This window comes from Neomonachus schauinslandi, chromosome 6 (genome assembly GCF_002201575.2).
Source record: "Neomonachus schauinslandi chromosome 6, ASM220157v2, whole genome shotgun sequence".
Taxonomy (NCBI): domain Eukaryota; kingdom Metazoa; phylum Chordata; class Mammalia; order Carnivora; family Phocidae; genus Neomonachus; species Neomonachus schauinslandi.
In genome coordinates this window covers 46819524-46846356 of record NC_058408.1, presented here as the reverse complement: position 1 = coordinate 46846356, position 26833 = coordinate 46819524, and the positions used below count along the sequence as shown (strand labels likewise).

General features: G+C 36.9%; 1 protein-coding gene across 2 annotated transcripts in view; it reads right to left on the bottom strand.

Moving 5' to 3' along the window:
* PLA2G4A (phospholipase A2 group IVA) overlaps positions 1-26833 on the bottom strand; it is a 152491-nt gene that overhangs the window by 109399 nt on the left and 16259 nt on the right. For both annotated transcript variants that reach the window (XM_044916394.1, XM_044916395.1), the window contains one exon: positions 10697-10799. In XM_044916394.1, the coding sequence (XP_044772329.1) occupies positions 10697-10729 (33 nt within the window). In that variant the 5' untranslated portion in view covers positions 10730-10799. The remainder of the gene's footprint in view (positions 1-10696; positions 10800-26833) is intronic.

Below are 26833 nucleotides of genomic sequence, written 5' to 3'. Positions count from 1 at the left end.
TAGAAGGAAATTAAATAATATGTATATTGATATATATATTATTTCATACACACGTATATTTCATATATTATTTCATGATATGCATATATGAAAAGAAGAAAGATCTAAAATCAATCATCTAAGTGTCTACTAGAGAAAGAAAAGCAAGTTAAATCCAAAGTAAGCAGAAGAAAAATAGTAAAAAATAGAGCAGGAATGAATAAATTGAAAATGGAAAATCAATAGAGAAAATCATTCACACTAAAAATTGGTTCTTTGAAAACAGCAACAAAATCAATAAGCCTCTAGCTAGGCTAAATAAGAAAAAAAAAGAGCACAAATTACAAATATCATAAATAAATGAGGGACGTTCCCTCCAGATTCTGTGGACATCAAAAGAATAATAAAGGAATACTATGAACAACTCTAAGCCCACAATTTAATAATCTAGATGAAATGGACCAATTCTTTGAAAGGCATAATCCACCAAAACTCACACAAGTAGAAACAGACAATCTGAATAGGCCTATAAAGAAACTGAATCAATACTTAACCTTCCAAAACAGAAAGCACCAGGCTCAGATAGATTCTACCAAACACTTAAGGAAGAAATTACACCAATACCCTCCACTCTCTTGGGTTGCGAGTTCAAGCCCCACACCAGGTGTAGAGATTACTTAAAATAAAATATTAAAAAAAAAAAAAAGCTCAACATTATTAAAAAAAACACATACAGAGAGATGATAATGTTATAAGGATTCATTGAATATGAACCATATGTTACATATTCTTCTAGATGTGAATCCTCATTTAATTTTTGCAACAACCCTATAAAATAGGTATTATTTATATTTATATATGACTAAAGTGAGAGTCTGAGAGGTTAAATAATTTCCCAGTATCTCATAGATAGTAAAAGTTAAATTTGAATTAGAACCTATTCTTGCTGCCCCCAATGTCTTCACTCTCTGTACATTCCTTGACTTACACAGAGAATAATACCAAATACCAATACCTTAATAGTGAAAAAGGCTGTTTCCACTTATTAAAGTGGTACAGTTATCATCTAGTCTATCTGTTATTGATCTGAAGTTCCTGTTTTAACTGAGTTATTTCCTCTATCATTCAGCTGTTTTAATCTGCTTTTATTTCCATTAGCCTCAACTCTGTCTTGACTATAATGAATGAAATACTTGCATACTCTTCACAGGAAATAAGGCGCAAATCAACCATTTTCTTGGTTTTTATAAGTTAATTTTGGAAATATCATAAATCTTCAGATGACCTGTAAGTTATTTTCAGAACCGGAGTGTCAAAATCATGCCCATCTCTTTCTTAGAGCTGTAAAAATTGTAGTATGTATAAAGTAAGTACAAATTCTTGGAGAAAAATGCTTAGTGTCAATCAATAACTATCCAAACATCTTTTGATAATTCTTTTCTTTGTTTCCTGGGGCCAGTATCACATATAAGTTCAAATTAGTATGGACTAGGCTAGCTTCCGACTTGGATAGGAGACTTTTGGTTGTCTCAGGGGTGGTTCCAGAGGAAATGATATTATTGAATCCACAACCAGTGTTCTGTGGAAGAAAGTAATGACTCAGCACAATGCTAGTTGGTAGCTGGCAAAAAGAGATGCCATATTTCAATTGAGATGTCAAATATAAGCTCAATACACTGACTCAGCTACAAGATTAAGCTCTGCCTTCAGGTCTTGGATTACCTGACTTTGAGTGTCTTTTCTCATCCCTAATCTTTTCCATAGTGAAAATCACAACTTTTTCTTTTCGCAATTCCAATTCCCCAGTCATTAGGAAAATAGCTACTGTATTAAGTTCATTCTGGAGAATTACATTACCATCTGTAACTAAAATGACTGGGCATTGGAAAAAAGAACTAGTCAGCTTGTACAAAATCAATTTGATGATTGTTCTAATCTGCTGAAAGTCCTGCTGTTAAAGGAAGAACCAAAAATCTGATGGAAGAGAAGGTAGAGTCTGCATGCAAGTATCTTTCTCTACTTAACTGCCATTGCCTAATTTTAACTCAAACTAAAACCAAAGACTGTTAGTGTGATAAAGACTGGAGAATCTCATTACTGAACCCAGAGATTGTGATCATAACAATCAGCAACAGGCAATTTCAAACAGACCTCAGAAATGTTTCAAATGAATTTCTGCACTGATGTCATCTAGGAGTTAGGATACTTTTTTAGATAAGATACCTATTTTTAGTTTCACTTCCTGGTGTGGAGTTTCATTCTAATACTTTGAGAGGCACAGGCATTGTGTTACTATTCTCTCACATTTTTTATGAGTGGCCAGCTTATCTATTTACAATCTATAATGCTCTCTAAGCTTGCTTTAAGAATTCTCAGTCATGGGGGCACCTGGGTGGCTCAGTCGTTAAGCATCTGCCTTCAGCTCAGGTCATGGTCCCAAGGTCCTGGGATCGAGCCCTGCATCGGGCTCTCTGCTCAGCAGAAAGCCTGCTTCTCCCTCTCCCTCTGCCTACTTGTGCTCTCTCTCTATCTCTCTGTCAAATTAATAAATAAAATCTTTAAAAAAAAAAAAGAATTCTCAGTCATGGACTGCCATATGCATAAATTATCCTAATGTCCCAAACACCTAATTTGTCAACAGAATTTGTTAGCTCCAGCAGAGCCAGATTTTTCTTTATTAAAAGAAAATCATAATCAGAAATCTGAGTTTCTTCTCTTTCGTGAACAAGAAGCTTTCCCCACTTACACGAAAATATATATATTAAATACAGTAATAATATATATCATAATAAATATGTATATATATTTAAAAATTAAAGTAAATATAGAGTTCATTTTCACTGAAGTTAAAAGATTTTGAGTCCTATTTTAATCGGGATTACTGAGACTGCCCTAGCAGAAAACCAGTACAAAAAAGAAATATTTGATGGTGACAGCTTGCATCTAAAATACTCACTTAATGGGCGCCTGGGTGGCTCAGTTGGTTAAGCGACTGCCTTCAGCTCAGGTCATGATCCTGGAGTCCCGGGATCGAGTCCCGCATCGGGCTCCCTGCTCAGCAGGGAGTCTGCTTCTCCCTCTGACCCTCCCCCCCTCTCATGTGCTCTCTCTCTCTCTCTCAAATAAATAAATAAAATCTTTAAAAAATAAAATAAAATAAAATACTCACTTAATGACATACTCACCATAAATTTATAGTGACTATAACATCTTCAAGATACCTAAAATTCAAGTCACCCAAATTTTTAGCACCTAACTTTTAATTGAGATATAGACTCTGGTCCAATGTAACTGAGTACCATAGTACCACATACACAGATTTTTTTTTTTTGAACATCAGCTTTTTTCCTACTGCAATATTCCTGAAGAAATCTATACTCTCCTTGGAGTAATTATGGCTGAGTTAGGACCAGGAGGTAGAGAAGTACACCTTCATTGTCCTGGAGGGGCTCATTAGAACACATGAAGCACCATGCATGCTTGAACATTTCCCCCCACACATTCTTAAATATGCTTTGGGTAACAGAAATATTTATGTAGGCTGGAATTACTGACCTAGTGGATATGCCATGTTTGTTCAAATCTACAATGTCTTTGCAATGATGATTTTCAGATGTGTATGTTAAGTCTAGTAGATCAAACAGACTTGAAAATATAGATATATTTACAGATGCCATTTGGGGTAATTAATTAATTAATTTATTTATTTTTCTAAAGATTTATTTATTTATTTGAGAGAGAGAGAATGAGAGAGACAGAGAGCACATGAGAGGGGGGAGGGTCAGAGGGAGAAGCAGGCTCCGTGCCGAGCAGGGAGCCCGATGCGGGACTCGATCCCGGGACTCCAGGATCATGACCTGAGCCGAAGGCAGTTGCTTAACCAACTGAGCCACCCAGGCGCCCCTGGGGTAATTTATTTTAAGGACCTTCTTCAAAACTTTCTCCTGGTCTTAGTTCATCTTTGCCATTAAGCAGTAAGTGAAAGATTCGTAACTAAAAGACAAGGATATTTATAATAAACTGCCTGATATTTCAACTCAGTTTTTCTGCCTTGGTTTCCACATCTGTAAAATGAAATTATATCGCCAATCCCCTGAAACCAACCCAGCCTCCAACATTAAAATTTCACAGAGATCAATATTGAACGTCAAGTTTGGGGGATAATTTTACCATTTGTGGAAATCTTTTAAGATGAAACTTTTTTTTAATCTATCTTCTGGGGATTATCTAGAGGCACCACTGATTTAAAGTAAACACAATGGGGGAACTCCACTTGTAACAATGGTAGGTTAAACAATCATAAGACACTTTCGACATAAACACTTCCCACAGAAAATAACTAAAAACTGAATAAGGTTTTACAAAATAAGTAAAGATTTTCCAAAAAGTAACTGTGACTGACCTCGGGGTGCTCAGATTAATATTACTCCTGGGTGTGTCTGTGAGGGTCTTTCCAAATGAGATTATCATTTAATCAGGGACTTGGGAAAGTAGGTTGCCTTCCCCAGTGTGGGCTGGCATCATCCAATCTGTTGAGGGCCTGAATAGAACAAAAGGAGGAATTTGCCTCTTTTCTTCCAGTCTTACTGCTTGAGCTGAAACCCCTCATGTCATCTTCTCCTGACCCTGGACTGCTATTTATACCATTAGCCCCCTGGGTTCTCAAGCTGTCAGAAGTGGACTGAATTATAGCCCTGTTTTTCCTGGCTCTCCATTCGGCAGATGGCAGAATGTGTGACTTCCCAGTCTCCATAACCACATGAGACAATTCTTCAAAATAAGTCTCTGTATCTAGATCTAACTGCTATGGTCTGAGGGTTTGTGCCCCCCCCTCAAATTCATATGTTGGAATCCTAACCCCTCAAAGATTATGAGATTAGAGCTTTGGGAGGTGTAAGGAACCCTCATGAATGGATTTGTGCCTTTAGAGAAGAAAATCTAGACAGATCCCTTGCCTCTTCTACCTTGTGAGGACAGAATGGCTACAAACCAGGGAACAGGGCCCTCACCATATGCAACCATGCTGGTACCTTGATCTTGGATTTCCCAGCCTCCAGAACTCTGAGCAACAAATTTCTGCTGTTTATAAGCTAAATTAAGACTCCATCTATCTACCTACCTTTCTATCACCTATTGATTCTGTTTCTCTGGAGAACATGGACTAATAGAGTAACGAAGAACTAACAAGATAGAAAGGTCTTAACTACCAGGAAAGAGATCAAAAATCAAAGAGAGCACCAGAAACCAGAGTGGTAAGCATTGTTTTTGCTGCTCCAGAGAGGAAGAGGCTGAGACTGAGCAGCCTTGAGAGAGTGTGAGCCTTCTAAGGATTAGTACCCTCATAAACCAGCCCCGTTTTAAGTTGAAAATTCCATAGACTGCACCCTAAGGAATGACTGGTATCAGGGAAAGGTGAGAAGCTGATCACTAACCATCCTCTTTTTCACTTTTCTAGAACAACAACAACAAATGTGCTATTTGCCCTAAAACTCATTGTTAGTTTCGCACCGCATTAGGCTTTGCAACCGGAGGTTTTTGCCACCTTTAATATTTCTGATTTCTCAATAGCAGTGTCTCACCCTCTGATGTCCCTTAGCTGGAAATACCTTTCTTTACTGTGTCTAGAGAATACTTTTAGACATATGGCAATTTATTATTTATAAAAGCCTTGCGAAGCAGACACAGCAGGTACTATTCATACCCTGTTTTTCCACACAAAGCTGCTAAAACTCAGTTTCAGTGCTCAGGAGCACGTAACTGAAGACGGGAAATACCACTAGAATACTAGCTCTTTGATTCCTTACCCTGTGTTGCACCCCTCCCCCGCCATGTTACCATAATAATCTAGAATAATATCTTTCTACTTTCCCGGTAAAATTTCCAGTCACCCACAATGACGTTTTTCAAAGGTCCCTGTATTTTAGCAAGCACTCATGCTAGCACACCCATGTGGTTGACTATGTCTAATGTGAAGACAACCTTGGGTTCTGTGGATGTGGGACAGTGGCCCTCCACTGCTAATAGGGTGGTGGGAAGAGGTGTGGATTCTTTTTCACTCCAGGGAAGTGACTCATTTTCAGAGTAAAAAGATGGAAATTTTTATAAATAATTTATACTTGACCTATCCTTGTAAGATTGGTCCAAAAGAATTTCAATAAATCCTGGAGACACAAACATTCTTCAGGTTAGAAAGTACCTCACGAGGACTCTAAACATATGGACACTGAATTCTGCCATATGTTTATCGCTCCAGTTTCTACCAGGTTCTTAAAAGCCAGCACTGTGGGAAGCAAGAGAACTTGCTGGCTGTGAATTGCTGCATCAGCCCAAGGGATTCCCCAACATGTCACTGCATCACAGGTGTGGGGAATATAAGGCCAAACTTCTGTGCCTTGAGGCAGCCAAAACGGTGTTGGCCCGTCTGGTACCACTCATTACAAGTTAGCTGACTTAGTTTTCCCCATCTTTCCTTTTTACTAAAACTATTCTGTGCTGAGTATGCTCACTTATATATTTTGAAAAGTATCTTTCTGTGAAAACCAGGGCAGGGAATTTTGTCACTAAAACAATTTACATAGACAAACACACACAGTGTTTTTCATACATACACAGAAAGAACAAGAAGAACAAAACTACAAAGCTCTTAGGGATCCTCATTTAAAAGCGCTATAAATTGGAATATGAATTAAATGTCCCACTCTGATGCTGGGAAAGGTAACAAAAACTGTGATACAGATATGTGGTTTTCAAGCTTCATCATATTAAGATGCCGCGTAGGTAATTACTATGTCCTAAATATTTAGCTATAGTTAAAATTTGCGAGAAAAGGTGACAGCAATGAGTTAAAATATCCAGAGTGCAGTTTGATTTTTAAATATACTCTGCCACGTTAAGAGAAGAAACTAAATGGCCAGCTCACAAGGTCATCTGACAAGAGACATGTGGAGACTATACAGCGGTCAGTAAGAAGGCCTGGTCAGGTTTAGGTATGAGAGGAAGGGTATTTGAAATAATTATATTCTTTGAAATGTATTATACTCCAACCATACTGAACTTCTTTCATTTCCTTAAATGAACTTTCTCATCTCCAGATTACCTCACATTTGCTTTTTTCCAATCCAGAAAAGTAATTTTCTCCTTCTTCACTTCCCTTGTGCTAAACCTTCAGGTCTAGGCTTACATGTCACTCCCTCTAGGGAATTCCTCTCGGGAATCTGAAGGCAGACGCTTAACCGACTGAGCCATCCAGACACCCCTGATTATATGCTTTTCACAAAAACCACACTTTAAATAAAAGGAAAAATATAAATTGAACATAAAAGGATGCATACACACCAATCAAAGAAACTGGAAGAAGTCAAATTAATAAAAGACAAAGTAAAATTTAGAACAAAGCTATCATTAGAGATAAAAAAAGGACTTATAATGATAAAACATCAATTAGAGAAATATATACATCCAGAAGTTATATGCACTAATAACATATCTTCAAAATTCATAAAGCAAAAGTTGAAATGGAAACATATTGTTGTATATGGAACATTTACCAAAACAGACAATATGCTAGGCCATAATCATGTATAAACATATTACAAACAACAAAAAATCATGCAAGAGTATGTTCTCTGAACAGAGTGGAATTAGATTAGAAATCAAAGACAAAGACAACTGTTTGAAAATTAATATACACGTGTCTAAGTACCCCATGAGTCAAAGCTCAGTTCAGGGACTGAGTTAGAAAAAGTTAGAAAATATTTTTCATTGAGCAATTATGAAAATGTGACATTCCCAAACCTATGTGCTATACCTAAAGTAGATGGTCTACAATTAATAAAGCTCTAAAGATAAATATTTAAAAATTTAAAAGGAAGAAGTAAAATTGGCATTATTCACAGATAACAGGAATGTGTAAGTTGAAAATCCAAAAGAACCTACAAACTATTAAAATTAATAAAGAAATTCAGTAAGTTTATTAGATCTACAAAGATCAATTGTATCTTGATATAAATGCAAAAACTAATTGGAAAATAAAATTTACAAATAATGATGCTAAAACATCAACTATCAAGAAATACATCTAAAAAAAGATATATAATAATCCCTCTTTAGCCTCAGGGAATACATTCCAAGCAACCTCCCAGGTGCCCCACCATGGATGCCTGAAACCGTGGGTAGTACAAACTCTCTATGTGCTGTTTTTTCCTGTACGTACATACCTAGGATAAAGTTTAATTTCTAGATTAGACAGAGTAAGAAATTAACAACAATAACTAATAATAAAATAGAACTATAATAACATACGGTAATAAAAGTTAGGTGAATGTGCGCTCTCTCTCAAAGAATCTTGTATTATCACTCTCCTTGTGATGATACGAGATGATAAAATGCCTAGGTGATGAGATGAAGTGAGTGAATAACACAGGCTTTGCGAGGTAGTGTTAGGTTACTACTGACCTTCTGATGATACGTCAGGAGGATCATCTGCTTCTGTATCAAGTCTGACTGCAGGTAAGGGGGGAATACTATAAAAGCTATCCTACTGAAATCTCCAATACACTTTTGAGAGAATTAAAGGTAATCTAAATAACATTAGTTTTGGATTAGATTCATGTGTTATTAATGGGTGGGAAGATTCAATATCTTTGTCATATCATCTCTCCCTTAATTGGTCTATAAAATCATTACAGGGCCAATAAAAATCCCAGCAGTTTTGTGTATGTGTGTGTGTGTGTGCAAACTGACAAACTGATTGCAAAATTTATATGGAAATGCAGAGGACTAAAAATAACCAAGACAATCTTGAAGAAGAAAAAGCTGGAGGATTTTACACTACCATATATAAGATACATTTCAAAGCTACAGAATTTAAGATGCGACACCTGGGTGGCTCAGTCGGTTAAGCATCTGCCTTCGGCTCAGGTCATGATCTCAGGGTCCTGGGATCGAGCCCCATATCGGGCTCTTTGCTCGGCACGGAGTCTGCTTCTCCTTCTGCCTGCCACTCTCCCTGCTTGTGCTCTCTCTCTCTCACTCTCTCTCTTAATCCCTGACAAATAAATAAATAAAATCTTAAAAAAAAAAAGAAATTAAGATAGACATGTTGTACAACTGTCATTATATAACAAAGCCTAATAGACCAATAGAACAGCATGGAAATCAAGCCACACACATATGGCTACTTGATTTCCAGTAGCGGCGCCACGGCCATTCAGCGAGGAGATGAGTTACCAGGGGACTAGAGAGTTCATAGTATATTCAGATAAGGGAATGCTACATGGCAATGTAAAAGTATGCAATTCTGCTGCTTTGCAACAACATGAATGAATCTCACAGATGTAATGTGGAAGGCAGATATCCATATGAAGGTCAAAAACAGGCAACACTTATCTATGGTCATAGAAGTCAAATGTTGGTTACCTTTGTGCAGTTTACTGACTGGAAAGGACATGAGCAACTCTTCTGCGTTACTTTTAATGCTGTGTATTTTTATTTGGATGGTGGTTTCATGAGAGGAATACATAGGTTAATATCCATAAGCTGAACAGTTAAGATTTATGCACTTTATGTATGCTATACATCGATTAAAAAAAAAAAAGAGTCCAACAGGAACAGCAGCTTGCAAAGAAAACTAAGAAGGAACCAATTGCAAGAAAATAGGAAACGGAACCAGAGAAATCTGAAACAGAACCACAGAAAAATCAAGAAGTTTTTTTTTTTAAAGGTTTTATTTATTTGAGAGAGAGAGAGAGCACGAGGGGGTTGGGGGGGGAGGGAGAAGCAGACTCCCGGCTGAGCAGGGAGCCCGATGCGGGCGGGACTCGATCCCAGGACCCTGAGATCATGACTTGAGCCAAAGGCAGACGCTTAACCAACTGAGCCACCCAGGCACCCCATCAAGAAGAGTTTTAAGAAGAGAATGACCAGTGGGGTTGGGGGAGGTCGGGGTGGGATGTTGGGGGAGGATGGGGGTACTGAAGAGTCCACTGAATTCAGCACCAAAAGAGGTCCTTGATGAGGCTTCTTTGTGAAGTAGGAAAGCTGAGTGCAGTTTTTAATGACTCAAGTTGTGAATAGAGGGGAAGAAGGCACTAGAAAACACTTGTAATATGTTAATCCTTGCTCTCCAGGCAGGGAAAGAGAGAGGATGGTAGCTAGAGAAGGATGTAGGGTAAGAGAACAAGTGCTTCATTTGAAGTAATAATAAGGCTCTGGATTATTCCTTAATGTCCATAAAAACTATTTCTAGTCCATATAAGCCTAACTGGATCGTTGAATTCAGCAAAGAAATCCTGTTTTTTTTTGATCAGAAAACTGAGTTTGGAAAAATACATACTAAAATTTGAAATTACTCTTTACTATGAACTAACCACCTACAGAAGAATTGGTTTAAGAACAGCGAAGGGAAAGTTTACAGAACACTTTACCCTGGCAATGCACACCCAAATATAGCCTTCAATTCAAGAATTCCTTTATCTTCTCTCAGTGCATGTGAAGGGTAGAACTTACACAGACTGATAATTGCTAAGTGGTAACTACATCTCTTATTGTTCCGTGAAAGTTCTATACTGTTACACATGGTTTGGACTTTTTTTCCCCTCCAAGTACCTCTGTTCTGGATTTGTCTTAGAGTTGTACTTTATTGGCCAATGCCAGCAAGACTCCTGCAGAAGTGTATCAGCCTCCCTCCCAGAAAAGATATATAAACAGTATGACTTACTATAATGTGCTGATACGGATCTATAAATGACATTTTGGTTTCAATTACAGGAAATCTCTTCACACTTCAAAGGTCTTCTCTGGCACTCTAGCTTCTTTAAAACCTACAAAATAAACAATCACTATTGTTAAGCTTCCTCTTGGATGCAGTTCCAAGATTTAAATCATGATGAATACGAACCTGAGGAAGTCAAAGTCCACCCAAGGGGACCAGATAGATTGAGTTTCCAGTTGTTTATAAGACCAAGTGTACACGTATAACTTAGGGAAAGGGTAAACTTATTTGATAGTACTGTTTATTTTCCACATTTATTTGTTCAAATTTATTCTGTCAGTAATTATTAGGAAACTCCAGAATTTTTTTTTTTTTTTTTGCATTTGCCAAGTATCTTATGGGAAGGTCACTGAACTTACGAAAAATTTAAATTATGTTTGAACTGTTTATAATTAAAAAGCACACGCCATTGTTTGTTTTCTCAGTTGGGCTAGTGTTAGACAAATTCATGATAAGAAAGGAACAATTTTTTACCTTAGCTATTTGTTAAGAACTTTAAAGATACATTCATGTTGAATTTCAACTCAGTGTGGATATTAAAGAAAAAGTTTATTCATTCTAAAATAACCAGTTAAATTTGGAAGCAGTTAAATAAAAATGAATGAAAAATATGAAAAAATACTTTCTATACTTTGCTTTCTTCTACAATTACTCCATGTTATTTAAAATCAAATAAACTATTCAATGAACATCTGTTCCTCGATCACACATTTTTTTTCCTTTGAGACTATAAAACAACATATATTTATAGGTTAGTATTCTATATGTCACATCTAATTTGGAACATTTCAAATACCTTTATTATTTATGATTAATATGTAAAGTCTAAAATATGTTTTTATTTCAGAATAAAGAAAATTTAAAAATTAAAGTGTTCTTTTTTCTTTTTAACAATTACATTTTAAAAATTATAAAAAATAATTCATGCTCAATTTTACAAATATGAACTATCGAAGCGAATAAAGAATAAAGTGTAATCACGATGCTATTTTGATGTATATCCTTCCAGACTATCCAATGCATATTCATATATTTAGAGTAAAAAGGAAAAGAAAGGATTTGAATTTTTTTACACAAATGGGATCTCATGAAGTGCCCTTGAACTTTTAAACTCACTTCATCATTTTTTAAGCAAAAAGAATAGTATTTATTTATTCGTTCATTTATTCATTCATTCATTCATTTATTTTTAAAGACTTTATTTTTTAGAGGAGTTTTAAGTTCATAGCAAAATTCAGAAGGTACAGAGATTTCCCCACGTACTCTCTGCCCCCACACATACATAATGACATCATCATTACCCAGAGACCATAGTTTACCTTAGGCTTCACTCTTCATGTTCTACAGTCTATGGGTTTTGACAAATATATAATGACATGTACCCATTATTATGGTATCATAGAGTATTTTCACACCTTAAAAATCCTCTTTGTTTTGCCTATTCATCCCTCCCTATCTCACAAGCCCTGGCAACCACTTATAGTTTTGCCTTTTCCAGAATGTCACATTGGAAATTGTGTTGGAAATCATACAGTATGTAGCATTTTCAGATTGGCTTATTTTACTCAGTGAGATGCATTTAATAAATTTTCTCCATGTCTTTATAACTCATTTCTTTTTAGAACTACATAATACATGGTCTGGATATACCACAGTTTATTTATCCATTCACCTACTGAAGGACATCATGGATGCTTCCAAATTTTAGCAATTGTGAATGAAGCTGCTATAAACATCTATGTACAACTTTTTGTGTGGATATAAAACTTCATTTCCTTTGGGTAAATATCAAGGGGCATGATTGCTGGATCATATAGTAAGAATATGTTGAGTTTTGTAAGAAACCACCAAACGGGCGCCTGGGTGGCTCAGTAAGTTAAGCGTCTGCCTTCTGCTCAGGACATGATCCCAGGGTCTTGGGATTGAGCCCCATCGGGCTCCCTGCTCGGCGGGAAGCCTGCTTCTCCCTCTGCCTGCCGCTCCCCCTGCTTGTGAGCTCGCTCTCTCTGACAAATAAATAAATAAACTCTTAAAAAAAGAAAGAAAGAAAAGAAACCACCAAACTATCTTCCAAAGTGTCTGTACCATTTTGTATTCCCACTGGCAATATTTAACACTTCTATTGCTCACATCTTCACCCACATTGGATGTTGTCAGTGTTCTAGATTTTGGCCATTCTAATAGGTTATACAATGTTATCTCGTTTTAATTTGCATTTCCCTGATGACATATGACATGAGCTTCTCCTCACATGTTTGTTTGCCACCTGTAAATCTTTGGTGAAATATCTGTTAAGGTCTTTTGCCCATTTTTAAAATTAGGTGTTTTTTTTATGGTTAAGTTTTAGGAGTTCTTTATATATTTTGGGTAACAGTGCTTTTTCAGGTGTGTCTTTTGCAAATATTTTCTACCAGCCTGGCTTCATTATTTTGAAATATGAAAAATATGAACCAATATTATAAGAAAGACAAAAATCACTCATAGTCCCCTATTTAAAAATTCTATAAAATGAAATTCTCCCTTCTTCCTGGTTCTGGTTTATCAAGAATCACTATTTTTACCGGAGAAAAAAAACTTTTTAAAATAAAAGATTTACTTATTTAAATCACTTTCTAAGCTCCTAGAAATCGATTTCTATCTTCTCATACACATTTTCATCAAGATGAAACAGTCTATATTTCCTCTCTATCATTACCCTTTAGAATTGAAGCAATTTCTTTTTTTTTTTAATTTTTTAAAAATTTATTTCTTTGAGAGAGAGTGAGAGAGAGAAAGAGAGAGAGCATGAGCAGGGCAGAAGGAGAGGGAGAAGCAGGCTCCCTGCGACGCAGAACTCAATCCCAGGACCCTGGGATCATGACCTGAGCCCAAGGCAGATGTTTAACCAACGGAGGCACCCAGGCGCCCGTTAGTGAAGCAATGTCTTAATAAAATTCTTCTTTCAAGTACATGATAGGCCATGTGAAGCTCCTGGGCCCAGGAGCACGGTGGTAATCGCTGAGAAGTATATGTCCCCTTTCTAGAAACTGGCAAAGTCTGTACAAGTGTACAGCAATGCCAGGGTACAACTATCAGGGTCTCAATGCCTGAGGGAAAATCAGATTATTTTCTTTATTGAAGTAGCATATTTGGTAAAAACAACACCGGATATGGGATCAGAAAGACCTTGATTCAAACTCCAGTTTCACATTTTAAGATCCAGTGTATTCCACCATAAATGGAAATAGTACTCCCTTCAATGTTGTATTGAGGACTAATGAATTAATTATAATGAAAGGTGCCTGCCCCACAGTAAATACTCAATGTTTGTAAGCTTCCTCTTTTAAAAAAATTTTTTTTTATTTTATTTTAATTCACTTAGTTAACACGCAGTGTTATATTCGTTTCAGGTTTACAATAGAGTGATTCAATGATTCCATACAGAACCCGGTCCTCATCATGACAACTGCACTCCTTAATCCCCATCACCTATTTCACCCATCCCCCCCACTCCACCTCCCCTCTGGTGACCATCAGTTTGCTCTCTAGAGCTAAGAGTCTGCTTCTTGGTTTATTTCTCTCTCTCTCTCTCTCCTCTTTACTCATTTGTTTCATTTCTTAAATTCCATATATGAGTGAAATCATATGGTATTTTTCTTTCTCTGACTGACTTATTTCACTTAGCATTATACCCTCTAGTTCCATCCATGTTGTTGCAAATGGCAAGATTTCCTTCCTTTTTTATGGCTGAATAATATTTCATTGTGTATACATATATGGTTTATATGTATACATATATACTATATACTATATATATATATATATACACACACACACACACACACACCACACCTTCTTTATCCATTCATCAATCAGTGGACGCTTGGGCTGCTTCCATATCTTGGCTATTGTAAATAATGCTGTAATAAACATAAGGGTGCATACATCCTTCTGAATTAGGGTTTTTGTATCTTTTGGGTAAATACCTTGTAGTGCCATTGCTGGATTATACGGTAGTTCTATTTTTAACTTTTTGAGGAAACTCCATACTGTTTTCTACAGTGGCCGCACCAGTCTGCATTCCCACGAACAGTGCAAAAGGGTTGCTTTTCCTCCACATCCTTGCCAACACCTGTTGTTTCTTGTGGTGTTGTTCTTAGCCATTTTGACAGGTGTGACGTGATATCTCATTGTAGTTTGGATTTGCATTTCCCTGATGGTAAGTGATGAAGAACATCTTTTCATGTGTCTGTTGGCCATCTGGATGTCTTCTTTGGAGAAATGTCTGTTAACGTCTTCTGCCCATTTTTAAATTGGATTATTTGTTTTTTGGGTGTTGATTTTTAGAAGTTTTTTTTTTTTTTTTAAGAGAGAGAGAGGGGAAGCAGGAGCAGGGTGAGGGGAGGGAGCAGAGGGACAGGGAGAGGGAGAGAATCTTAAGCAGGCTCCATGTACGTGGGGCTCCATCTCATGACACTGAGATCGTGACTTGAGCCAAAATCAACAGTCAGATGCTTAACTGATTGAGCCATCCAGGCACCCTGAGAAGTCCTTTATATATTTTGGATACTAACCCTTTATAGGATATGTCATTTACAAATATCTTCTCCCATTCTGTGCGTTGCCTTTTAGTTTTGTTGATTGTTGGCTTAGCTGTGCAGAAGCTTTTTATTTTGATGTAGTCCCAATAGTTTATTTTTGCTTTTGTTTCCCTTGCCTCAGGAGACATATCCAGAAAGAAGTTGTTACAGCTGAGGTCAAAGAGGTTACTGCTTGTGTTCTTCTCTAGGATTTTTATGGTTTCAGGTCTCACATTTAGGTCCTTAACCATTTTGAATTTATTTTTGTGTATGGTATAAGAAGGTGGTCCAGTTTCATTCTCTTGTATGTTGCTGTCCAGTTTTCCCAACACCATTTGTTGAAGAGACTGTCCTTTTCCCATGGGATAGTCTTTCCTGCTTTGTCAAGGATTAATTGACCATATAGTTGTGGGTTTTCTATTCTGTTCTATTGGTATGTGTGTCTGTTTTTGTGCCAGTACCATACTGTTTTGATCACTACAGCTTTGTAATAGAACTTGAAGTCTGGAATTATGATGCCTTCAGCTCTTTTTTTCTTTTTCAATGTTGCTTTGGCTATTTGGGGTCTTTTGTGATTCCACATACATTTTAGAATTGTTTGTTCTAGTTCCGTGAAGAATGCTGTTGGTATTTTGATAGGGATTGCATCAAATGTGTAGATTGGGTAGTATAGACATTTTAACAATATTTTTCTCTAATCCATGAGCACTGAATGTCTTTCCATTTCTTTGCATTGTTTTCAATGTCTTTCATCAGTGTTTTATAGCTTTCAGAGTAAAAAAAGTCTTTCAACTCTGGATAGGTCTATTCCTAGCTATCTTACGGTTTTTGGTGCAATGTAAATGGGTCTGATTTGTTGAATTCTCTTTCTGCTGCTTCATTATTGGTGTATAAAAATGCAACAGATTTCTACACATTGATTTTGTATCCTGTGACTTCACCAAATTCATTTATCAGTTCTAACAGTTTTTTAGTCAGTCTTTTGGATTTTCTATATAAAGCATCATGTCATCTGCAAATAGTGAAAATTTGACTTCTTCCTTGCTGATTTGGATGCATTTATTTTTGTAGTCTGATTGGTGTGGCTAGGACTTCCAGTACCATGTTGAATAAAAGTGGTGAGAGTGGACATCCTCATGTTGTTCCTGACCTTAAAAAAAAAAAGGCTCTCAGTTTTTCCCCATTAAGGATGATGCTAGTTGTGGGTTTTTCATATATGGCCTTTATTATGTTGAGGTATGCTCCCTCTAAACTACTTTGTTGAGGGTTTTTATCATGAATGGATATTGTACTTTGTCAAGTACATCTTCTTTGTCTATTGAAATGATCATATAGTTCTTACCCTTTCTCTTATTGATATGAGCAATCATTGATTGATTTGAGAATACTGAACCACCTTGCAACCCAGGAATGAATCCCACTTAATGTGGTAAATGATTTTTTTTAATGTATTGTTGGATTTGGTTTGTTAGTATTTTGTTGAGGATTTTTGCCTCTGTGCTCATCAGGGATATTAAAAAAGTGGTATCCATCTGGTTTTGGTATCAGGATAATGTTGGCCTCAAAGAATGAATTTGGAAGGTTTCCTTCCTCTTCTATTTTTTGGAATAGTTTGAGGAGAATAGGTATTAACTCTTCTTTAAAAGTTTGGTAAAATTTTTAGTAAAATTTGCCTGTGAAGCCATCTGATCCTGGACTTTTGTGTGTTGGGAGTTTTTTGATTACTGATTAAGTTTCCCTGCTTGTTATCAGTCTTTTCAAATTTTCTATTTCTGTTTCAGTTTTGGTAATTTTATGTTTCTAGGAACTTATCCATTTCCTCTAGGTTGTCCAATTTGTTGGCATATAGTTTTTCATAATATTCTCTTATAATTGTTTATATTTCTGTGGTGTTGGCTATTTCTCCTTTTTCATTTGTGATTTTATTTATTTGACTCCTTTCTCTTTTTTCCTTGGTAAGTCTGGCTACAACTTACCAATTTTATTGATTTTTTCAGAGAACCAGCTCCTGGTTTCATTGATCTGTTCTATTGCTTTTTTAGTTCCTATATCATTTTTTTCTGCTCTAATCTTTATTATGTCCTTCCTTCTGTTGGTTTTAGGTTTTGTTTGTTGTTCTTTTCCTAGCTTCTTTAGGTGCAAGGTTGGGTTGTTTGAGATTTTTCTTGCTTCCTGAGGTAGGCCTGTATTGCTATAAACTTCCCTCTTACAACCACTTTTGCTGCCTCACAAAGGTTTTGGACCACTGTGTTTTCATTTTCATTTGTTTCCATGTACTTTTTAAATTTCTTCTTTTTATTTCCTGGTTGATCCATTCATTGTTTAGTAGCATGTTATTTAACCTCCATCAGATTTTTTTCTTGTGGTTGTTTTCTAGTTTCATTGTGTTGTCAGAAAAGATACATGTAGGACTTCGATCTTATTGAATTTGTTGAGGCTGGTTTTGTGGGCTAATATGTGATCTATTCTGGAGAACATTCCATGTGCATTTGAAAATAGTGTGTATTTTGCTGTTTTTGGGTGGAATGTCCTGAATATATCTGTGAAATACATCTGGGTCCAGTGTGTTATTCAAAGCCATCGTTTCCTTACTGATACTCCGTTTAGATGATCTGTCCATTGATGTAAATAGGGTGTTAAAGTCCCCTACTGTTATTGTATTATTATTGATTAGTTTCTTTAGGTTTGTTATTAACTGTTTTATGTGTTTGGGTACTTCTATGTTGGGTGCATAAATATTTACAGTTATTATATCTTCTTGTTGGATTGCCCCCTTTATTATTATATAGTGTCCTTCTTTGTCTCTTGTTACGGTCTTTGTTTTAAAGTCTATTTTGTCCAAAACAAATATTGCTACTCTGGCTTTCTTTTGACATCCACTTGCATGATAGACGTTTCTCCATCCCCTTACTTTCAATCTGCAGGTGTCTTTAGATCTAAAATGAATCTCTTGTAGGCAGATAGATATAGATAGGCCTTGTTTTTTAATCCATTCTGTCAACTTATGTCTTTGAATTGGAGTGTTCAGTTGATTTACATTCAAAGTTATTATTGATAGATATGTATTTACTGCCATTTTATTGTTTTACAGTTGTTTCTGAAGATATTCTCTGATCCTTTCTCTCTTTGATGTTTTGCTGATTTTCTTCAGTGATATATTTGGATTTCTTTCTCTTTATTCTTTGCATGTTTATTAGTGGTTTTTGATATATGGTTACCATTAGGTTTGTGTATATCCTCTTTTGCATATAGCAGTCTATATTAAGTTGATGGTCACTTAAGTTTGAACTCATTCTTTTCCCCATCCCTCCCCACATTTTAGGTATATATTATATATTTTTAAAGTTTTTTATTTATTCATTTGAAAGGGAGAGAGACAGAGAGAACACAAGCAAAGGGAGAGGCAGGGGCAGAGGGAGAAGCAGACTCCCTGCTGAGCTGGGAGCCTAATGTGGGGCTAAATCCCAGGACCTGGAGATCATGACCTGAGCTGAAGGCAGATGCTTAACCATCGGAACCACCCAGGAACCCTGGGATATATTAAATTTTATAACTTTTTTTGTGAGTTCATTGACTTTGTACAGAAATATTAATTTTTACTGCTTTTGTGTTGCAAGTTCCCTTTTTAAGATCAAGATTACATAGACCACTAATAACTATACATTTACTTTGAAAGATATACTGTTTGCTTGTAATTATTGTTGGGAAATCAGAACATGTTGATGGATTCATCATTCAACAAACAAATACCTACAATATACCTATAAAACACTTTGTACTAGGAAGCAAGTGGTGAGCCAGACCATTTGTGTAATATGAGACTGCAGTCCTCTAGACTTTTACTTGATACTATCCATCGTGGAACCTTGAAAGGTCAGCAGGACCATGGTCATTATTCTCACCAAAATTTGCATGTTAAAAGCAGTATTTTTTTTTTTTTTTTTTTAAAGATTTTATTTATTTATTTGAGAGACAGAGAATGAGAGACAGAGAGCACGAGAGGGAAGGGGATCAGAGGGAGAAGCAGACCCCCCGCTGAGCAGGGAGCCCGATGCGGGACTCGATCCCGGGACTCCAGGATCATGACCTGAGCTGAAGGCAGTCGCTTAACCAACTGAGCCACCCAGGCGCCCTAAAAGCAGTATTAATGACAGTAACATGGCAGAAGAGTCTCTTCTCTTCAGAAAGCACTACAGCCTTTCAATTCACAAACAGTAGCTTCCCACAAGAGATCATCTACCTAGTCTATGTCAGGCACGAGAATGCAGTGGTGAATAAGGCCTGGCTTCTGCCTTCAATAAGCATAAGGTAACGTAGGGGTGACAGTAACTACAGCCTAGCCTGGTACTCCATGCTCATATGTTGCAAAAGTAACACCATTCTCTGTAATTAATGTCTAGAGTTGGAATCTTGAAACTCACTCCTCTATAAAAATATTTCCAGTGGTTTCCTATTCCTTTATTCTAAAGTTAGAAATCTTTCTCTCTATTCCATACCTACTGTGTGGCTTTCATACCTATTTATGGCAAACCAAAGTAGGAACAGCTTTTGCTATCGCAATACACAAATGTATATACACACATATATAAATAAAATACGGAAGCAAATTTGATTTGACAGTTTTACAAAGAACAGTATATCCTAAGTTTTATTCTATTTCATGTGTTTAAATCTGATAGCAGCTCACCAAATTGATTTCATGACCCACTAATGGAAGTTTGAAATTAGTGGCCTAATGACTTCAAGATGATTTCTATCAACTTCCTCTGTCTTATTCCCCACCCTCCCCTTTTCTTTCTATGCTACAGCCACACTGTTTTCTTTCTTTTCTTCAATGGTGTCATACTCTTGTCCACTCAGGGCTGTAACCTACCACTTCTCTCCGTCCATTTACTCAACAAATATTTAAGGCATAACTCCTGCATGTCAAGCACTATTCCAGTGTCTGGAGAGGCAAAAGTGAAATGAACTCTCTCTCTCTCTCTCTTTTTTTTTTTTTTAACAAAAAGCAGAACTGATATTCCAGAAGAGAAGAGACTAGTACTCAAGATGTTTAGAGGAAATGTGTTGCTGGTGCGCAAAGTTTGGTGTCAGCAACTTTCTTTCCTCTTCTCATTTCCAGCAACTCCATTCATAATCACTGTGCTCACCACCTAACTCCTAACTATTCGCCACCACTGTTACTCCTGTATCCTGCAGCAAGATCTGGAGAGAGGCACCCCAAATATTAAAACCAAAAGCAGGAAATAGGTTTATGATAGCTAACTGTCCATGTCCATTAGGTTAGACATTAAAAGGTAAATAGATAGTAAACAAACATAACTCATGGCAGTTAATCCTGGAGCAACATGCTTTTGCACTTTAAATCCATTCAGGGCTATGTCTTCTCCAACCTTGGTGAAACCTCGATCAGCCTCAGAATGTTTCTATTAAAAACTGAGGTATATATATATATAATTTCTAAATATACGTATTTAGAAATTAAAATGCTAGGCCCATGTATTCATCCAAAATTAAACTTGATTTAGAGTTGAAGTTTTCTCCTCCCTAAACTAGAGCCTATAGGGAAAGATAAGGCCATTGGCTTCTCTCCACCTCTGTCTACAGTCTAACCCTTCTAAAAATGCTGGTTTTTATCCCCTCATGGCAGGAGAAGGCTGGCAAAGATACAGGAGCAAAAAACTTACTACTTCACTGTACTATCATAAGCAGGCTTTGTGATCTCTGGGCCTGGAATATATTAAAGCTGATTCTTTATCTCATAAATAGATGCTTTTGTGAATTCTTCTGAGATACTCTACTTTCAAGATCTCTTCCTTGTATTTTCTGGCATGTAGCAATGCATCTCTATTGTAGCTGGAGGCTTGCACTTTCTTCTAAGCCCCCATGCATCCTGTGGTCTACGTCCACAGGTCTTCTGAGATTCGTTCACTCTACCAGGCAAAACCCCTGTGTAGGATTTAAGATCCTTTCCCACGGTCCTCTTCAGTCCACAGAGAATACTCGTAACTGTTCCTTTCTTCAACAGACTGAGAATGCAATTGCTTCCCAAATGAAACTCTCTATTCTGCTACCTATGCCCCTTTATGTTTCTCAAGTCTGACTAGACATCAGCCTATGGAGGAGACACATAGTAAACTCTCTGATAAATTTCTGAGTGGTCTCTTTGAGGGCCCCTTTCTTGATTGGGGGTTAGGAGGTATATTCCTCCCAGATCTCCTCACCAAAAGAAGGATTCTACTCCAAGCAGTTCTCTCCAAAACAAACAAACAAACAACAAGAACACAAAACTCTCCAAGTCCTCCCCACATCTCTACTGTGTGAAGTAGGTAGTAAGTTAGTATGTTATTTTAAAGTTAAATACTGTTCTTGTCCACCTGCTTTTTTCCAAAATGTAAAAGGATAGGCTGTATCACAACCTATTTTAGTTTTTGATATCTTAGGTCTTATATCTTAGAGTCTTGACCAAAGCTTCCACTTTAAAGTTTCACTTTAAAGTTTAATACATAGGTGTGCCAACTTCCAAAACGGCAGAATGAGGAACTTGGGAAATCCTCTTTCTAAAAAGCAGATTGAGCTGGTCAGAGTTCTAAACAACTCTGGAAACTAACTGGAGGACATAGAACACATGAAAAGCACTTATTTTTTAAAAAATCTACTAAATCTCTAGTCAATGGTATTGTAATAGCATTATATGGTGACAGCTGGAGCTACACTTGTGAGCACAGCATAACACACAGACATGTTGAATCACTATGTTATACACCTGAAACTAATGTAACACTGTGTATCAACTACACTTCAATTTTTTTTTAAAAAATCGATTAAATCTCAGTAAGAGCAATGAGAATCTGTGACATTTTAGCAAGCAGTTGCTCCTACCATCCTCCAGCTCCTCAGCATAGAAGTTCTAGCTGGGAAGATAGGGCAGTCCTGAGGATTTATAGCTCTGTTGTCTTTCTCTTTGGGGGAGAGAGGAGGTAACTGTTATTTGGAACAAAGCTTGGAAAGTTCCATGCCCAGAGATGTTGTCAAAAACAATAGAGATACAGTAGCAAACAATGTAGGACGTTTAATGCTAGCATCAGGCCATACTGGTTGGGCGAGCAACCAATCTGCAGACCGTTCAGAAATGTAGTAAGATTGGGAGGAGGAGATAAGCAAAGAGCACGTTGCTGAGGCACACTTATTCCCGGTCTGGAAGGCTGTGTGTAAATGCAAGGCTGCACCTCCTATGAAGAAAGCTGAGAGGGCTTAGCAAAATACTCCCCCAAAGTGAGGCCTTGCAAAATGCAGAAAGCAAAAACCAGGGAGAACTTGTAATTTCTCTGTATTTGAAAGTATTCCCCAGGCCACATAATGATTAAACAGCAAAAGGTAGACTTACTTGTTGAAGATGCCTAAGTGAAACTTTGGCTATCACTGGCTGACAGCAAAACTATGCTAACCCAGGGGCAGCGCTTAGGAAACCAGGCTTAAAAATAAAAATGAAAAGTGAAAACTGAGCTAACACATCAGAGTATCAGAGTCTGAACCCTGGAGGGGAAGACTCCCTAGAACAAGCTGAAGAAGTTGCTAGAACAAACAGCAGCACTAACCCAGAGGAAGGATGAGATTCCGTAGGTGCTACAATATCTAACCTAAAAGTTTCAGTTTTCAACAATAGAAACAAAACAAAACAAACAAACCCAGGAAAATGTAAACCAGACACAGGAAAGAAAAGCAACCAATAATAACTATCTCTGAGGGACTCCAGATTATGAACCTAACAGACAAATACTTCACAGCGTCTGTTACACACATGTTCACGGAACTAAAGGAAACCAGAAAGAATGAAAGGAACGTATGACACTGTAACATAGCAATGAAGAGGTGTAGACATTAGAAAAAATAACCAAGTGGAAATTCTGGCGTTAAAACATAACTGAAATGAAAAATTCACTACAGAGGATAAACAGCACATTTAAGCTTTCAGAAAATTTAAAGATGCATGAATAGAGATTATTCAATCTGAAGAACAGAAAGAAAAATAAAAAGAATGAAGAAAAATGAACAAAGCCTTAAAGTCTGGGGGACAACATCAAGCATACTAATCTGTAAATGGAATCTCAGCGGAGAAGAGAGAAAAAAAAAAAGGGGAAAAAAAAATATTTGAAGAAATAATGGCTGAAAATTCCCCAAATTTCATTAAAACCATGTCAAAAAGCTCAACCAATTGCAAGTTGGAGAAATACAAAGAGATTCAAACCTACACACATCATAGTCAATCTGTTGAGAATCCAAGACAAAATCTTAGAAGTCGCAAGAGAAAAAAGGTTCATCGTGTATAAGGTAACTACAATAAGATTAAAATCTGACCTCTCATCAGAACAGAGGCTTGGAGGCAGTGTGAGGACATATTCGAAATGCTGAAAGAACAAAACTATTAACCAAGAATATTATATCCAACAAAATCAAGAGAAATAAAGACATTCCTGCATCAGGAATGGCCTGGAAGGATTTTTTGCTGGAGAAAAGCATTCACGGGAATAGTAAGGAAAGCTTTAGTTGGAAAGAAGTGATGCCAGACAGTAACTCAAATCCACACAAAGAAACCGAGAGCCTATAAATCATATAAACAATTTTACAAGATAGCAAAAATACAGCTTTCTATTTTCTTCTCTTACTGATTTAGAAGCCAATTGCATTAAAATAATAATTATAAAATTGTATTGTTGGGCTTATTTAAAGATGTCATATATAGGGACGCCTGGGTGGCTCAGTCAGTGAAGCATCTGCCTTGAGCTCAGGTCATGATCCCGGGGTCCTGGGATTGAGTCCCATATCGGGCTCCTTGCTCAGCGGGGAGCCTGCTTCTCCCTCTGCCTGCCGCTCCCCCTGCTTGTGCTGTCTCTCTCTCTCTCTGACAAATAAATAAATAAATCTTAAAAAAATTTTTTTTTAATTTTTTAAAAAGATGTTATAAATATGCAAATAATAGTCCAAAAGATGGGGGAGGATATGCAGCTGTAATGGAGTAAAGATATAATACCAGATGGTAATTGATATAAAATATTCTATATAGTTTTTCTCTTTTTTTCTCTAAGCTTTTTTAAAAGACACTGAATGTATAAAGCAATCAGTCACAATACTGTATTATAGGGCTTATAACAATACACAGACTTAATATGTATGATAATAACTGCACAAAGAAGGACTGGAACTACAGTCGAGCAAAGTTTCTATATTTTACCTGAATTAAGTTATTATTTATGTAAAGTAGACTATAATAAATTAAGGTGCATCTAGAAATAATTCTTAGAGAGAAAGCACTACAAAAATCAGTCAAAAATATAGTTAACGTATCAACAAAGGAACTGAAATGGTCCACTGGAAAATATCTGCTTAACACAAGGAAATACAGGAACAACAAAGAAATGAGACATATAGAAAACTGAAAGCAAAATGGCAGATGGAAATGTAACCATAACTATAACAACATTAAATGTGAGTGGATTTAACACTCCAATCAAAAGGCAGAGATTGTCAGTCTGGAGAAAACTGAATACATGCAAAAGAACAATGAAATTCAAATAAGATTTGTAGTTTAGTTAATAGCTTTATACTGACGTCAGTTTCTTGATTTTGATGATGTACTATAGTTATGTAAAATGTTACACTGGGGAAATCTAGCTAAAGCGTATATGGGAACTCTGTGATATTTTTGTAATTTCTTACCTTAAATTATTTCAAAATCAAAAAGTTATTTAAAAATCCAATACATGTGGATGGATCTAATTTATATGGGCAATTTTCATTCCAAAGTTAAGTTCTAAAGAAGTAACAAAACAGTCATAGGGGAAAACTGACTAAAGTTTACTTTCTTGAGGGTAAAATTACTGGTCATTATTGTTAAGACAGTGACAGCATTTTCACTTCCAGTTACAAATAGGCATCCTTTCACCCTTTTTTCCCCCCTAGTAGTAGTACTAGTAGATATTTTAGCTTTTTGTGAAATTAAAGCATTCTGTCCAGCTAGCCACATTAAACACTGGGAAAATGTTTTTTCCCCCACAACTGGCTCAGTCCTGGAAATCTTATTGCAACTAGGTTGCACAACCATTATCATGAATGCTCATAAAACAGTAGTTTGGGGGGTTTTGTGTTTTGTTTTTATAACTAAGGGGAGTGACCAGTCTTGGTGAGTATATACAGTCTTTTAAGTCTGAAGAGAGAGATAGAAAGCTCATGTTTTCTTTAATTTCTTTCTTTACTTTGTTTTTTTTTGGCTGCCCTGTCATTAGAAACTTTCTGGAACATTAATGAGAGGGAAATTTGGATACACTTTTTAACATACTTGCCTGTGCAATGCAACTTTTGGCTTTCCATGAATGCTTAATAGTGTGTGGTCTGTCCAAAACCCTTTTAGTCATGTTGTCAGGACAAGACGGGCTTCTCTGGGAAAAGTGAGCAAGAACCAGAAACACAGACTGGAGTGCTTTGTCAATTCTCTTTCCTGCATAGAGCGATAGGACAACAGGAAGAGAAGGCGCTATTACTAGGTTTGTGGCATCTGTTGGAAATAAGGATAGAAAAGCAAAGGATCCTCTTCTCTTTCCTGTCATTTCATTGTGTAACAGAACACAGGAGGTAATAAGGGGCTCGGCACAAAAAGTGGGAGCAGGCTTCTCTGCCGGAGCCAGACTGATCTAAGTTCAAGCTTGTCTCCTCCTTTCTCTGACTGTAGGATCCTGATCCTCAGTTTCCTTATCTGTAAAGCGGGGGAAACGGCCCCCACACCTCACGGAGGCAGTCGGATGATGAAATGAAAGAATGTATGTCAATCATCAAGCACAGTACCCAGCAGGTCATAACTACACAAAATTATCATTTTGTTATTATTGTTGTTGCTTATGAAACTGGTGCTTTTCCCCCCCAGATTGCTCCAATTTCCTGAGATTTATTTGGCTCTTTGGAAATTTCTAAGAAATTCAAGTAGGCAAATTTGTTAAGTACCTCTTATAAAGACTGTACATTTTCATACTCAACAATGAGTTTTATTTTTTATTTATTTTTTTAAAGATTTTATTTATTGGGGTGCCCGGGTGGCTCAGTTGTTATGCGTCTGCCTTCGGCTCAGGTCATGATCCCTTGGCCCTGGGATCGAGCCCCACAGCGGGCTCCCTGCTCGGCGGGAAGCCTGCTTCTCCCTCTCCCACTCCCCCTGCGTGTGTTCCCTCTCTCACTGTGTCTCTCTCTGTCAAATAAATAATAAGATCTTTAAAAAAAAAAAAGATTTTATTTATTTATTTGAAAGAGAAAGAGAGCACACAAGCAGGAGAAGAGCAGGCAGAGGGAGAGGGAGAAGCAGGCTCCCCGCGGGGAGCCTGATGATGCAGGGCTCCATCCCAAGACCCTGGGATCATAACTTGAGCTGAAGGCAGACGCTTAACCGCCTGAGCCACCCAGGACCCCTCAACATGAGTTTTAATAGAGATTAAGAAACACTTCTGTTTCTGATCTGAAATACTGGGCCACTTACTTG